At 38.7% G+C, this 13164-nt stretch overlaps 1 protein-coding gene across 4 annotated transcripts in view; it reads right to left on the bottom strand.

Annotated features, from left to right (window-relative positions):
• The window catches only part of inpp4b (inositol polyphosphate-4-phosphatase type II B), a 189150-nt gene extending 176586 nt beyond the window's left edge, over positions 1–12564 (bottom strand). For 3 of the 4 annotated variants that reach the window (XM_023334716.1, XM_023334715.1, XM_023334717.1), the window contains exons 1-2: positions 12095–12564; positions 11504–11560 (exon numbers count right to left, since the gene is read on the bottom strand). In XM_023334716.1, the coding sequence (XP_023190484.1) occupies positions 11504–11560; positions 12095–12182 (145 nt within the window). In that variant the 5' untranslated portion in view covers positions 12183–12564. The remainder of the gene's footprint in view (positions 1–11503; positions 11561–12094) is intronic. The other variant, XM_023334718.1, reaches the window with a different exon arrangement.
• Positions 12565–13164: the final 600 nt, after the last annotated feature.

Genomic DNA, 13164 nt, shown 5'->3' on the forward strand with positions numbered 1-13164 from the left:
CTGTTAGAGTGCGATTTTCACATGTGAATGCAAACATTGAGTTTAGGGGGCGTGGCCAGCAGCAGCGTATTGGGATTTAAAGAGACAAGAGGTACTAAAACAGCTTATCCTGAAAAGAGCTCAAAATATGTAGAACAGAGCAGACTAAAATCTCATTATCCAAGAATGATTTTGTTCAAAAAATGTATTTGTGTAGCCCATAGCCCTATCCTAACCTAACCTGTTCAAGAAAGCACAATAGACCATCTTTAAAATAAATCTCCCACATAAGTAATTATGTGGAAGATATATATATATATATATATAACTACATGGAACTGTATATGTATATATATATATATATATAACTACATAGACTTAAAGAAAATGTATTCACATACAGTTTTTAAAAGCAGCTGTATTTAAATAAACTTCCTGTCATGATCTGGTTTTCTCATAACTGTCAACTTCATGCTCCTCTCGGGTGGTGTCTGCTCATGTTGTTACCACTAAAGCTTCCTTGTAGGACCATATGAAACTTTAATAAGCCAGAATGTCATGCTGTATTGTTTAAAAAAAGGGGACCCTTTAGATATGTGGACCGAGACAGAGCCGGCTGTTCGGTCCTGCCTTTGCTGCCATGTTATCATAAGGGATTGTCATTGTAACAGCCTAATTTGTTTAGAGGACTCCATCTGTGCCATACATTAACTTTTCAGAGTTGTAGGAGGCAGTGACAAATCCCTGACATTGCAGTAATAATTAAAGATGAGGAATGAAGATAAGTTAGATGTGGGTTGGAAGGGATGCCAATCACAAAAAACCCAACGTGCTGAAAAGCAAGTGAATGTTGACAGAGCGGAAGGAGGATTACAATTCGCAGCTGTCTGCTTTTATATGCAGAGCTCTTAGGTAGACTGTCAAATATTAATGAAAGGATGGTGCCAGATGTTTTGTTTGTACACAGTCAACAGTTTATGTTGCACCTTCGAAGACAAAGACTCAGTGTGTTCCAGCATCGCTCTGGAAACTGTTGCATGCGTTGGGTTTTCAAGATCGGTGTTAAATTGCACCACTGCAGCCTGAGGACACAGCAGGTGTATGAGCGCCTGTCTCTCCCTCCAGGATCCTCCTCTCACAGGCAGGGCTGCTGCAACTGCTGGTGTCTAGCACAAGACAGATACGTCATCACATCTGACAGCAGTGCAGTCCAGATGAGAGCTTTCCATTTCTCAAGTCTATCATCTTGTATTATTCTTTTTTTTTTAAGTCTGCCTGCTTTGGCTTGTACTCCGTAAGACGTGTTCTGTATGCAGAATAGGAGACTAAATTCTGGTCTCATCTCACCAAAGCTCCTCCAGCAAAGTAAGTGCAGTGCAAAAACACAAAATCTTACCAATTATTATTGATGTAGTTTCTAGTGCAAATATTTTAGTACATTGAAATCAGACAAAACTCACAGGTAATTTTACAGCAAGATGTGGGAGTAGGAGCTTGTTTTAAGTAAATGATTCCTTAATATTGATTAAAAAGTACTAGTGGAAGTACCAGCAGATTATTTCACCTACAAATGGAATAATCTGCCAGTGGAACTAAAACTTTATCAATATTAAGTTAGCTTGGTTTAATTTCAAGTGTACTAAAATATTTGCTCTAAAAAGTAGATTTAAAAAATACTTGGTAAAATTCTGTATTTTTGCAGTGCAAAGTTTATTTATATAGCGTTTCTCACATTCATAAAAATAAAATTTAAATCAGCAAATTATATGGCAAAGAAGATCTCTTATAGCTTTCTTTTGACAATGGTTAACTTCTCACCACTCTTCCAGAATACTTGTTTACTAAGTTACTTCTGAAGGTGTTTGGTTGCACTGGATCTTACTTGTGGGTGTCAAAGTAGATAGGGCCAATTGCAGTTCCATGCAATCATTTTCAGATGTCAAAAGAGTTTGAAATTTATGTGAACAGGTCTCAGTATGAATACTTTCATATGGCTCTGCAATTCTACAACTGACATAGATGGATTCCTGATATGCCTCGGAACATCCCAGGACAAAACTTTTGGAAACATGCTAGAGGTCAGTTGTGTGTGAAATTAAATTATGGTCATAAATTTTCACTAGTCACAAAGAAAAAAAACAACTTTCTATTTGATTTGCATCAACTTCTTGCTTCTCTTAATATTTAAAAGGGATCCACGATTAGTTTAACATGTTGGCCTAAATATGTAGTAATTTTTCTGTTAACTAAAAAATTGCTGTTTGTAATACGTCAAAACTCATAACTTCAAAATAATTTATATTTTGTTATATATTTTTTCACCTGCGCAATGCATGCTGGGTTGATGACGTAGATGGCTACTGGAATCTACAGAGAAAACACAAGAAGGTTAACTTTTCCCTATTTGTTTTTTATCATATTGCGTTTGACTGGTGTAAATTTAGGCAGTTCCACACTGCGTCATTGTTGGCTATAATTAAAAGAAAATAGTGAGGTGAGTTTGGATCATTTACCACATAAAACAAAGCTTAACACTGCTGAAGGAAAGCGAGGGAGAAACCGTGGAAGCTCCTTTAAATGACAGCAGAGCAAAGACCGGACCCTAAACAGCTGTTAAGACCGGACCCTAAACTGAGCTACTTACAAAACTACTTACCAGATCACCCAGTCTGACCAGAGGTGCGTCATTCATTGTGTCTTTTATGAAGCCGAATGTGGCAGCAGCAGCAGCACAAGTACAGCTTCTTCGGCCAACTTTTTCCTCTTCCTCCGTTTCATCCTCCTCATCTTCATTGTGATTTTTACATTTCCATTATTGTCAATCCAGTTCAAATTGAAAAGTCTTAGCACATCACTGTTTTTTTCACCACCACCCATCCCCATTCTTCTTCGTCTTCTTCTTTTCTATTACGCCGGATCGCAAGCAACTTTAAGCTACATACCGCCACCTACTGTACATTAGTGAATAGCAACACTACCGTACCTTACATTCATTAAATTCTATTTTTTCATTTTCATAATTGCACGAACGGATTTTCATGCTAATCCGTCCGTGCATTAGCATGGACGGAGCTAATGCAATTGCACCAAGCATATGTAAATTACCCAGAATGCATTGCAGCGTAAACGACATGGCGACATCCGTGCAACAATATTTTATTTAAGTGTATTCATACATTTAAAGATATCTAATGTAATTTTTATACATTTACAAAATGCAAAAAATATTGTGATGTGTTTTTCTATAAACTTGTTTTTTATAAAAACCAAACAGTCTACAGTTTTACTGTATTGTAAAATAAATATTCTTAAAATAATATATTACTACAACTAATCATGGATCTCTAAAGGCAAAATGTAAAACTGTACTGAAGTTTAAAAATAGTCAAAATTTCCAATCAGAAGAAATTGTACATCATTTGAATGTAAATTAAGTGAACTTTCAAAATGTTGCAAAAAAGAAAAAAGCTATTGCAAAGTATGTGTTTTTCTATCAACTTGTTTTGAGTGAATCACCCAGACTACGCAGAGCCTCATTTCATCAGAAGTTGATGTTGTGCATGGCTGTGATAAAATGTAGAGGGTGCAAACTAGCATGGAAAACACATCTAATATAAATGGAGAGTCCTCTCTTCTCCATGGAGGTTTGGACTTAGACCCACCAGAGGATGGCAACTATGTCAGAACTTTTTTGGTAAATATCATCTCCCTTTTAGAACATTAACTCTTTTTTTTTTGAAAACCCAAAAACCATCTGAACCCCCCCTAAAAAAACATTTTGAAATTGAGGAAGTTAATTCAAATTTTGCCATTTTCATCAACTTTTTCTAATGTGATACATCAAGATACAAAAAAATTTACTTTATGGAAACACAGTGATGTTGGTAAGAAGGTAAGAAACGCATTCTTGACTTTGACATGATTATTTTGCACTTTTTAGAAGGGAGCAACAATCCTGACAGAAAAATACGGCAGGTTTCGGGAATGTCTAATCCTCCATCCAGATCAGAGAAGAGGATATTGATATTTCAGCAAAGATACATAAATGTCATCAAGTAAACACCTATTTATCAACATCATCATCATTATGTCGAACCATCTGCAGGATGTACAAAAATGGCCTCCCAGACCTGCAGTTCAGATCTGTCTCCCAGTAAAAATCTGTCTGACATGGCAAACAAGGCTCTGAATTGTTGATCAGCCAAGAAAGAATCTGAAAAGACTCCAGTTGTAGAACTACTCAAAGTGGCATGAGTTTGGTTAAAAGAAGAAATGATGCAACAGACACACAAGCAAATACATTTCCCAACTTTTTTTGTTTTCTCATTTTTAATATGCTTTTTGGCATCGAGTGTTTTAAGGTTCAGCATTTCAACTCAATCGCTGGGTTTTGATCATTTGCAAATCAGTGTGTTTTACTGTGATTTTGTCCTGAAGCTCTAAATATAATGCATGCCATTAATTCCTGTAAGAAAATACTGGATATGTTCTGCACAGCTACATGGTCTAATCGCAATAATTAAACATTACGTGGTTGCATACCGCCCGTGCAGCCCATCTCACTCATACCTGCGACGAGCACACAATGCTCTAAGCCACAATGTGGCTCAGAACAACTATATGGAGAAAAGTGGCACAGGTGTGGTATTTATAATCGATATCCGGCAGCATTATGAATATGGTAATAAGCTCAGCGAGGCGGCAGGCAGGCTGCACATGCAGATGCATCTCCCGAAGGGGCCCAGAGCAAATGAGGTGTACCCGCCTGCTATACCGCAGTTTCATCTGGCTCCAGAAATAACAGCACAGCCCCACTGTACTTCCAATCTATCAGCCCCCCCGAGTCTGCGGGTGGTATCAGTGGGGGGAAAGGCACGCTGAAGGGAGCACAGAGGAGAATTTGTAAGGATATAGCAGCATGGGGGGATTTCTGTGGAATGACAGAGTTAATGAATGACCTGGGTGGTAAATTGTCCATCCTACAGATGATCACTTAACCTTTTTTCTCTGCTTGTTTCTTTGCTAAAAATTAGACATTCCTTAGTAAAAATTTGACATTCCTTAGTAAAATTTAGTCATCTTATCCATTGTACATGATGATAAACACAAACGTGAGACAGAGAAACTGATGTCACTGGTCTAAGCTCCTTAATGCATGAAAAATAACTGTCCGGTGCACTTTAAGAAAAATTTCCAGTCAACAGAAAAGCAGAGGATTCACAAGCTAATCACTTCTACTTATTCTCCTCATGAATAGATATTACACAGAGAAGTTCCCTCAGAAGAGTAACATTTTGAGTAGTATCTTCTTTTAGATTTTGAGGAGATATAAATAATTTACTGATACGGCTGGCTCAGCATGGGCTTTGATATTTCAAGGATATAAATAGCATTCCCCCTTCCGCCCCAGCCAGCGGCTCTACTCACAAGTGCACACAGATAAATGCTCAATAATTGCTGTATTCAGTCTCCTTTTGTCCAACCCTGTGCACATTTTTCCCCTCATTCCCGCATTTTAAAATTCCCTAAAAGCCCCGGGTGCATCATTCACGGCGATCCATCCGGTGATCGCACCTCTACAGTAACTCGATTGATGTTTGCACAGACAGGCATCCCATTAGGACGAGTGGTGCTGAACGCAGGAGTGAGTTATCCTCACATTACTGCGGTGGGAGATTGAGAGGGGACAGATGGTTTTGTTGCCAGCTTTTAATGAAGTGTTGTGAATCAGTTGGTGCAGCCGAGGTGGTCTCGACTGTCACTGCGATAAGAGATGTAGTGTGGAAGGTTAACAAGGGCGCCGACAGAGAGGTGGCTCTGTGATAGCTTTATCATGTCAAACACCAAACACTAATTAATATTTCAGGTAAAGGCTGACAGCAAAAACTCACGCTCCTTTATGCAAATTGTGATGTGATTAGCTGATAGCTAAAATGGCATAATTTCTTCCTTAGCGTTGGGAGTGTGTACAAAAAAAAACAGAACAGCCTCATCTTAATAACTGCATGGCAGCAGAGTTCAATCCCACTCTTGTCTCCCGTCAACAAAGTGGAGATAAACCATTTCACCTGCGACTGATAATGCAGGGCTGTCAACTTGTCGACTGTGCTGTACATGGTAATTATGTGCTTTGGCTTTCTCCTTTGTCTTTCAGGACACCAAAGGAAAACAAAATACAACTGCAATCAGATTTTTCTCATTAGTCTCGCTCCCCTACATCTGTCAACTAAAAAACCTGCCATTTTGTACCAGAGAACGATTTAGATGGGTAGCAAATGTCAGCTTTTACCTGCAGAACACTGGTTTCTGACAAAAAGCAGCACCATCATGATTGTCTAAGGTCATAATTTTATTCATAATTAGTGAACTTATAAACACATGCCCATTTATTTATTCATTGTATCTCTTCCACATGTTAATTCTCTCCACATTTTGAAGTTCTACATAAAAACACTATCATGAATGTACTTTCTTCCCCATTAAGATTTTGTTAAATAGTTTTTCTTTTTAATCCAAACTAATTTGTATAATTTCCACACCTGATTAATATGCACCAAGCCACAGGAAAACTACAAATATTCACTTTTCCTGTTAAGTTGCAGCCAGATTTTAGGCACAGCTTCAAAATGCAAAAGGAAAAGAGAGAAGGACAAAGCAAGAACAGTAGGCTAACTATTCAGAAATGAATTTAAGCTCCAAAGGCTGTTCATGAGTTCATCTTAGATCAAGACTATTGGTCAAAAAAGATCCAAAATTGACAAATTATTTAAAACAGGAACAATGTACACTATACATTAACTGCAAGAGCAGATATGCATTGTTCAGTTTATAGTGTTATGTGCTAATTTCCACCTGTTGTCACTGGTCCAACTGGTACATTTTAAAAAATAAATAAAAAGAGCTGGATGCTACTCAATAAACATAAACATTAAGAAAAATATTCTTAATTATTCCAAAAATTAATTTAGAGATATTTAATCCTAGTGTTTCCAGCAGGCTGGTGGGAACATTGGATGGATAGACATGCAAGGTAGTCAAAAAAATTATTCTATTCTCCTTTATAAGCTCTGTCATTCTGTTGATGAGCATAAACTCTCAGATTAACTGAAGTTGGATCATCTTATCATGACCTTAGAAATGGAAGCCATCAAGAACATCCAGATTATTTTCAAAAGAAAAATAAAAGTTTTCATCTTTTATGGCCCATCTTTGTTGCTCCCTTGCAAAGTCTGAACTGTGAAGTGTCTGTTGTGGGCAGAGAGGTGACCTTTGAAGGTTCTGACTGGATCCTCCATCTCAGTGCAGAAAAAAACTTGGGAGTACCACGACTTTTTTCCTCCCATCCCTTCAGGATTCTTTTTGAAGTTTAAAAATACTTTCTTACAACCATTGCATCAACTAATTATTGCAGGAAGTATTGCTTGTGCACATTTGTAGTGAGCCTTCTTGCTTATGCCGTGAGTGGTTCAATGTAAATGCCTGACAGAAAATTTAATGAAATCTACATTTTTAGGGTTAATGGTCATAAACCTTTGATGAAATGATTTTATAGGTAGCCTGGTTATTCATTTTATCTCTTCCACATGTTAATTCTCTTCACATTTTGAAGTTCTACATAAAAACACCAGCATGAATGTAGTTTCTTCCCCATTAAGATTTTGTTAAATAATTTTTCTTTTAAATCCAAACTAATTTAATTGTTTTCAGTTGGAAAAAAAATCCTACTATAGAATTTTTGGAAAGCATCAGTATATCAGTAAATCGTCCCTTTTTTTCAAGTTTTCCACTCAAAAGTCACACCTTTGTTAACATTTTGTACTACTCCTTTAAACAGTGACCGTCTTGGCAAATGCCAGGTTCAGTAATTGGCACCATCTTGAATTTTACACAGTAGTAGAAGATGACTTAGACTTTTTCAGTTTGTTGTGGTGTTATTTTTAAAAATGGCACTGTATTCTTGCTTGAGGGCTGTAATATCTGTTTCCATTTACATAAGTTCAAAATTGAAATTTTATTTTAGAAAGAACAATTACATCCATTTAAGTCAGAATATAGCAGATGTTGGAACCTTCTAATCAATTCTATCAAATAAAATCCAATATTGGCTGACTTGCATACAAAATGTGACAGCTGCAATGAACAAAAAAAAAATGTATTACACACTTCTAATTATTTGCTTCTAAGTAATTCTTTCAACCACTCAATTGTGGTGACCATGTTGTCAGAGTAAAAGTCGTACATACAGGGAATTATATTATTGTATAAGTTGTATTGCTAAAATTAGTTAGCCTAATTAAAAGAGAAAATAAAAGGGTTTCAGTTTCTGGTGGAGGCCAACAGATTTCATTTAAAATTTTCCTGACCACCCTGAATGGTTCCCAGGTAAATTGGACGAAAAACACTCCCACAGGATCACTCATCCTCCACTGTGCTTTAAAATGTTTTTAGATTTTTAGTCTACAATTACAGATTTTACTTTGATATTTATTTTTAAAATTATTTAGGTAATGTCAAACAAATTTAACCCTGGTTACTAGATATAACATTTTTATTCAGTGTTCCTTTTAATAGTGAAATTAACAGAATAACAGCATTTAGTCTTTGTTATTCTCTCTGAGCCATACCCGTTTGTCTCTGGAAAAGTTGTGTCCATTTCAGCTGGCATATGCACCAACATCTATCTTAGATCTCAGCAGGTTTTTCTAAGTGTGTGGGTTGTACCAGACAGCTAAATTATGCTAAAATGAGTCTGCAGAGTTTGCTCACTCAGCGCACTGCAGGCGAGGATCATATGGAACTGGCAAAGACAGTCTCACCTTTTACTAATGTTTTCTCATGTTGACATAAAATTCTGCTTCAACTCTGGATGTATTTTACAATAACTTCAGCAAACTGTCTCATTTATAATGACAATGTGAAAAAATGTAACATTAAATAAGGAGTTTGAAATAAGTCTTTTGTGTTGAAAGTTTGCATTTGTCTGTGTCCATCCATCAGTTGCAGAGTTTTGTGTGGCTGCCTCCAGCAGCCAATGGGCAAGAGGTGCACACTCCATACAGGACAGCAGTCCATCGCAGGGCAGATAATCATGCACGGACATACTCCCACCTACAGGTAATTAGCAGTTAATGTAAAATGCATGATAAGATAGAGTAAGAGAAAATTCATACTCAATACCGGATGGTGTCAGCTGGTTATTTTCTCCCGGGACACTAATAATTGCACCACCACACAACAAATATGTTTTGTGGGACTTAAAACCTAACGATTATGTGTATTGGCTTTAGAATTGAAGGTTGAGTGCTGCAGCGTGTGGCTCCAGTTGACAGCACATGTGTTACCATGTATTTTAATGTAGCTTGTGCACACCAGTGTAATTTTCTCAGCACACTTTAGTCTTTGCATGCTGTTTCAGCTTCTTTGTAGAGATTTTGTGTGCTTAAAGGAGACAAGGCAACAAAGCACCTCCCTTCTCTCTGCTTTGTGCTCCATTTATTTATACCTACAGAGAAAATGATTTTGAACTTCCATGTCGCTCAGCAGCTCAGCATGCAGCATTTGTCCTTTTTGAAAGCAGAGATATTACATTTGAGAATCAGGCTTTGTGACATTCCTGATAAGGATTGCCTCCTCAGTCATTTCTCTTAGTAGAGAGAAGGAAGGTGAGTTTGCCTCTGCAATGGTTCAATGACAGCAGACCAAGACAGGAAAGGACAGACTGCAGCAAAGGTGCTCAGAGAAACAAGCAGCACTTCCCTTTGATCCTTCTGGGATTTTGTCACATTACAGTCGTGTGTTTCATTGGGACTTTGTGTGAAAGACCAGCACGAAGTACCAAATAATTGTGAAGCGGAAGAAAAACGAGGTCTGGCCTTCAAATGTCTTTGAACAAATAAAAAACTAAATAGAGTGATGAGGATTTGTATTTGCCCCCTTTTATTCTGACAACCTTAAGTAAAATCCAACACAACCAATTGCCTGAAAATGCCACACTTTAATTAAATAAAGTTCCCTAATGTGGAGTTCAATCTTAATATAAATTGAAATGTTGTGTGGAGACTTAGGAGATTTGCTAGTGAACAACCATGGTAAAACTAAAAAACTACAAACATCTTGGTGTTCATTTAAAAGGAGCTTAGAGACCCTCTCAACTCTGGAGAAGCTGTAAACATCAACTGTTCAGATGGGGAACTTTGGCTTCAGTTTAGCTATTGTCCAAATATTGCAGTTTTATGTCAAATCAACTGTGAGCTTCACATCATAATATTATTCCCTCATCAAAAACATACTTGGAGTGTTGCCTTGATTCTTTCATCCATGTTTGAGAAATACTTTAATCTCCCATGGCAACCGGTCAGTTGTGCAAAAAAGTCTGGGTAGACCTAGAGTTGCCTTCGAGGACGAAGCTTCACTTTGTAGCTGCAGTTTCCAAGTTTCCATCTCCACTGCGACTTCCCCACTCAGGTCCTTCAGACTAGCCAGCAGCATTTAACAAAGAGTTACTTCCCAGTGAAACGCTGGTAAAAACGTTGTTAAAGGGTCAGTAGGAGCAATGTGATAACCTTCTGAAGGCAGAGTGTTGGAAAGAAGAAAACTTTCTTAAAGAGACAGAGTCCCCATTTCAAGGCGCTAAATTACAAAGTCAAAGATGACTTAAGTCATATTTCAGCTGCATAAATGCAATTGAAGGTAGCAATATTAGCTTCAGTTGCATTTTTATAAAAACTAAAGGCAACATTGTTGCTTAATTGTGCTGCAAAATAGTGCCATTTGGCTGGAAATTACGTAATGCTGCCTCTAAAGGAGTAGGAAGAAGAAAGCCCTATCATGTCTAGTTTGCACAAGCATTGAAGGCAATAGCAAAATAGCAATAGCAAACATGTGGAAGAAGATGCTAGTTAGCATGCTACTGCTTAGTGTTTGTAAAGCAACCAATCCAGGTGTCCCATTCGTTTTTCCCTTGCTGCTGATTGGCCGTACTCTTGAGAGTGGAGATAAGGAAAATTGTTGATATTAGCTTCTAGTGTTTTACCAATGTGGTTTCCAATGTGTTTATCAATGCATATTAAAGTGTAGTTGGTGCATCACCAGTTGGAATGAACAATTTTAAGTAAGTGGTGAGGGAGTCCAGATTTTATAGCCTAAACAGGGATGATGGTTAGAGTTGAAAAGATGGATGAAGCTTAATCCAGGACAAAAAAAAAAATCCAATCCTGGAAGAAAACCTATTAGAAACCTTAAGAAACTAGAGATGTGGAGAAAGTTCACCTTCCAGGCAAACAACAAACCTAAATTTACAGCCATTACAAGGCAGTCATATTAGAATGGTCTAATCAAAGGACAGACAAAATTCCAACTGTGAATTTGTGCAAAACTTAAAAATGTTTAGCTTTTTACAGCCTGTCTGATCATCAGCTATTTTGCAAATACAAGGTATGCAGCATTTTCTAAATTTGTATATCTATTTTCTATTTTCCTTCAATTTAAAAATTATGCATCATGCAGATCTATCAAACACACTGACCTCTGTAGTTTGACAAGTTTCTGGGTATGAATACTTTTTCAATCCACTGGAGAACTGCTGCAGATATGAGCACAGATGATCAAATATGAGTAGGAAGCATAAACACAAAACATACATTTTTAGGCTGTTCGTCATTGTCGAATACTTTGCAAATTAACATCAGACACCAAGTTAGAGACATAAAGGGACAATCTGCAACTATCACACTGAAAGCCCATTTCATTTATCAGCCAAGTTGTTTTTAATGTGGTCTCTGCTGTAACTGGGGGCAATGCTCGACACTGAGGCATCAAAATGACTTTGCAAAAAAACAAAAAAACATCCTCCAATAAGCAACATGAAAATAAGCTCCAAAATCCAACAGATTTAGTTATTCAGCATTGATCTGGAAACCAGTTAATATCAAACTGAAATTTGCACCAATAGGACTTTTCTCATCTGAATAAACTTAGTTATGGTGTAGTTCAAGTTAAAAATGATACCACCATTTGAGTTCGCTGCCAAAGACATTCCCTGAGTTTGTGTGTCTCACGAGATTTATGGAACAAGAAAAAAAAGAAGCAGCAGACAGACACAGTGCAGGCGGCTCACCGGCAGCGCTCAGTCCTTCAGGGTTGGCACTCAGCTCGTTCACGTCAACCACGCAGCATCCCAGGTGCCGGGTACCGCCGTCCTCCATCTGTCCAACCTGCCCCTCTCTTCTCCCCCTCGCTCCCCCACCGCCTCCTCTCCCACGGAAAACCACAGTCCAGTCCAGCGCTCCGGCTCTCACACACCCTGCCAGACAGAAAAGGCTGTCACAGAAATAGCAGTCCGCCCGCCTCGCTGTTCTGCTGCCTCACGGTGTGCTCTCTGTCGGCTTTACGGATGCCTTGTGGAAACTAGTGAGGAAGAGAGGGACCGGCGAGGGACCTGGAGCAGCATCAGTAGGGGAGGGTGAGAAAGGGAGAGGGAGGAGAGATGAGGAACGTGAGGCTCAGAATGAAAGAGAAAGCAGGACAGAATTGATGTTTTGTGCAATGCACGCTCCTATCCATCAATCCTGGGCTGACAGTGGGGGCGCCTGGAGCTGGCTGCACGGCGCAAACACAGCCAGAAAGATAACTCTGCAACGCTCCCTCAATCCCTACCCCCCACCCCACCCCCACCCCTACTGCGCAGCCACTGCTGCATCCAGACAGCAGCAGGGGTCCCTCTGATTTGTGACATCCGTCTCCCTCCCTTTCAGCAGCTCCCCTCTAGCCCCCACACCTCTCTCGGCGCTCCACCACCTTTTTCCCCTCTTCTCTATCAGGAAAACAAATAACAAGCTTTCGACCGCCGAAGCTCCCCGCAGTGAAGCCAGAATCGTGCAGCATGTCATTTCAGAAGTTGCACACACATAAAGGCTGAGGAAGACTCACAATAGAAACCCCAACTTTCCCACTGTTGTTCATCAACAGGTTCAAACCGCAAAGAAAGAGCGGTTATTAGCAGGACTTGATGACGTCACGAAGCAGCAGAAATATTCAGATTTATTCAGCGGTTGGTTAAAGAGCTACGTTGTGTTTTTTATTGCTGCCCTCACTGTGCCTGCTCCCGCTCATAATGAGGAGGTTATTGTTAGTTATTTGGCCTCCTTGTCTGATGCCATAGAAAGCTGCGGATCAATATTAATTTAG

This window comes from Xiphophorus maculatus, chromosome 5, assembly GCF_002775205.1.
Source record: "Xiphophorus maculatus strain JP 163 A chromosome 5, X_maculatus-5.0-male, whole genome shotgun sequence".
In the NCBI taxonomy this organism is placed as follows: Eukaryota; Metazoa; Chordata; class Actinopteri; order Cyprinodontiformes; family Poeciliidae; genus Xiphophorus; species Xiphophorus maculatus.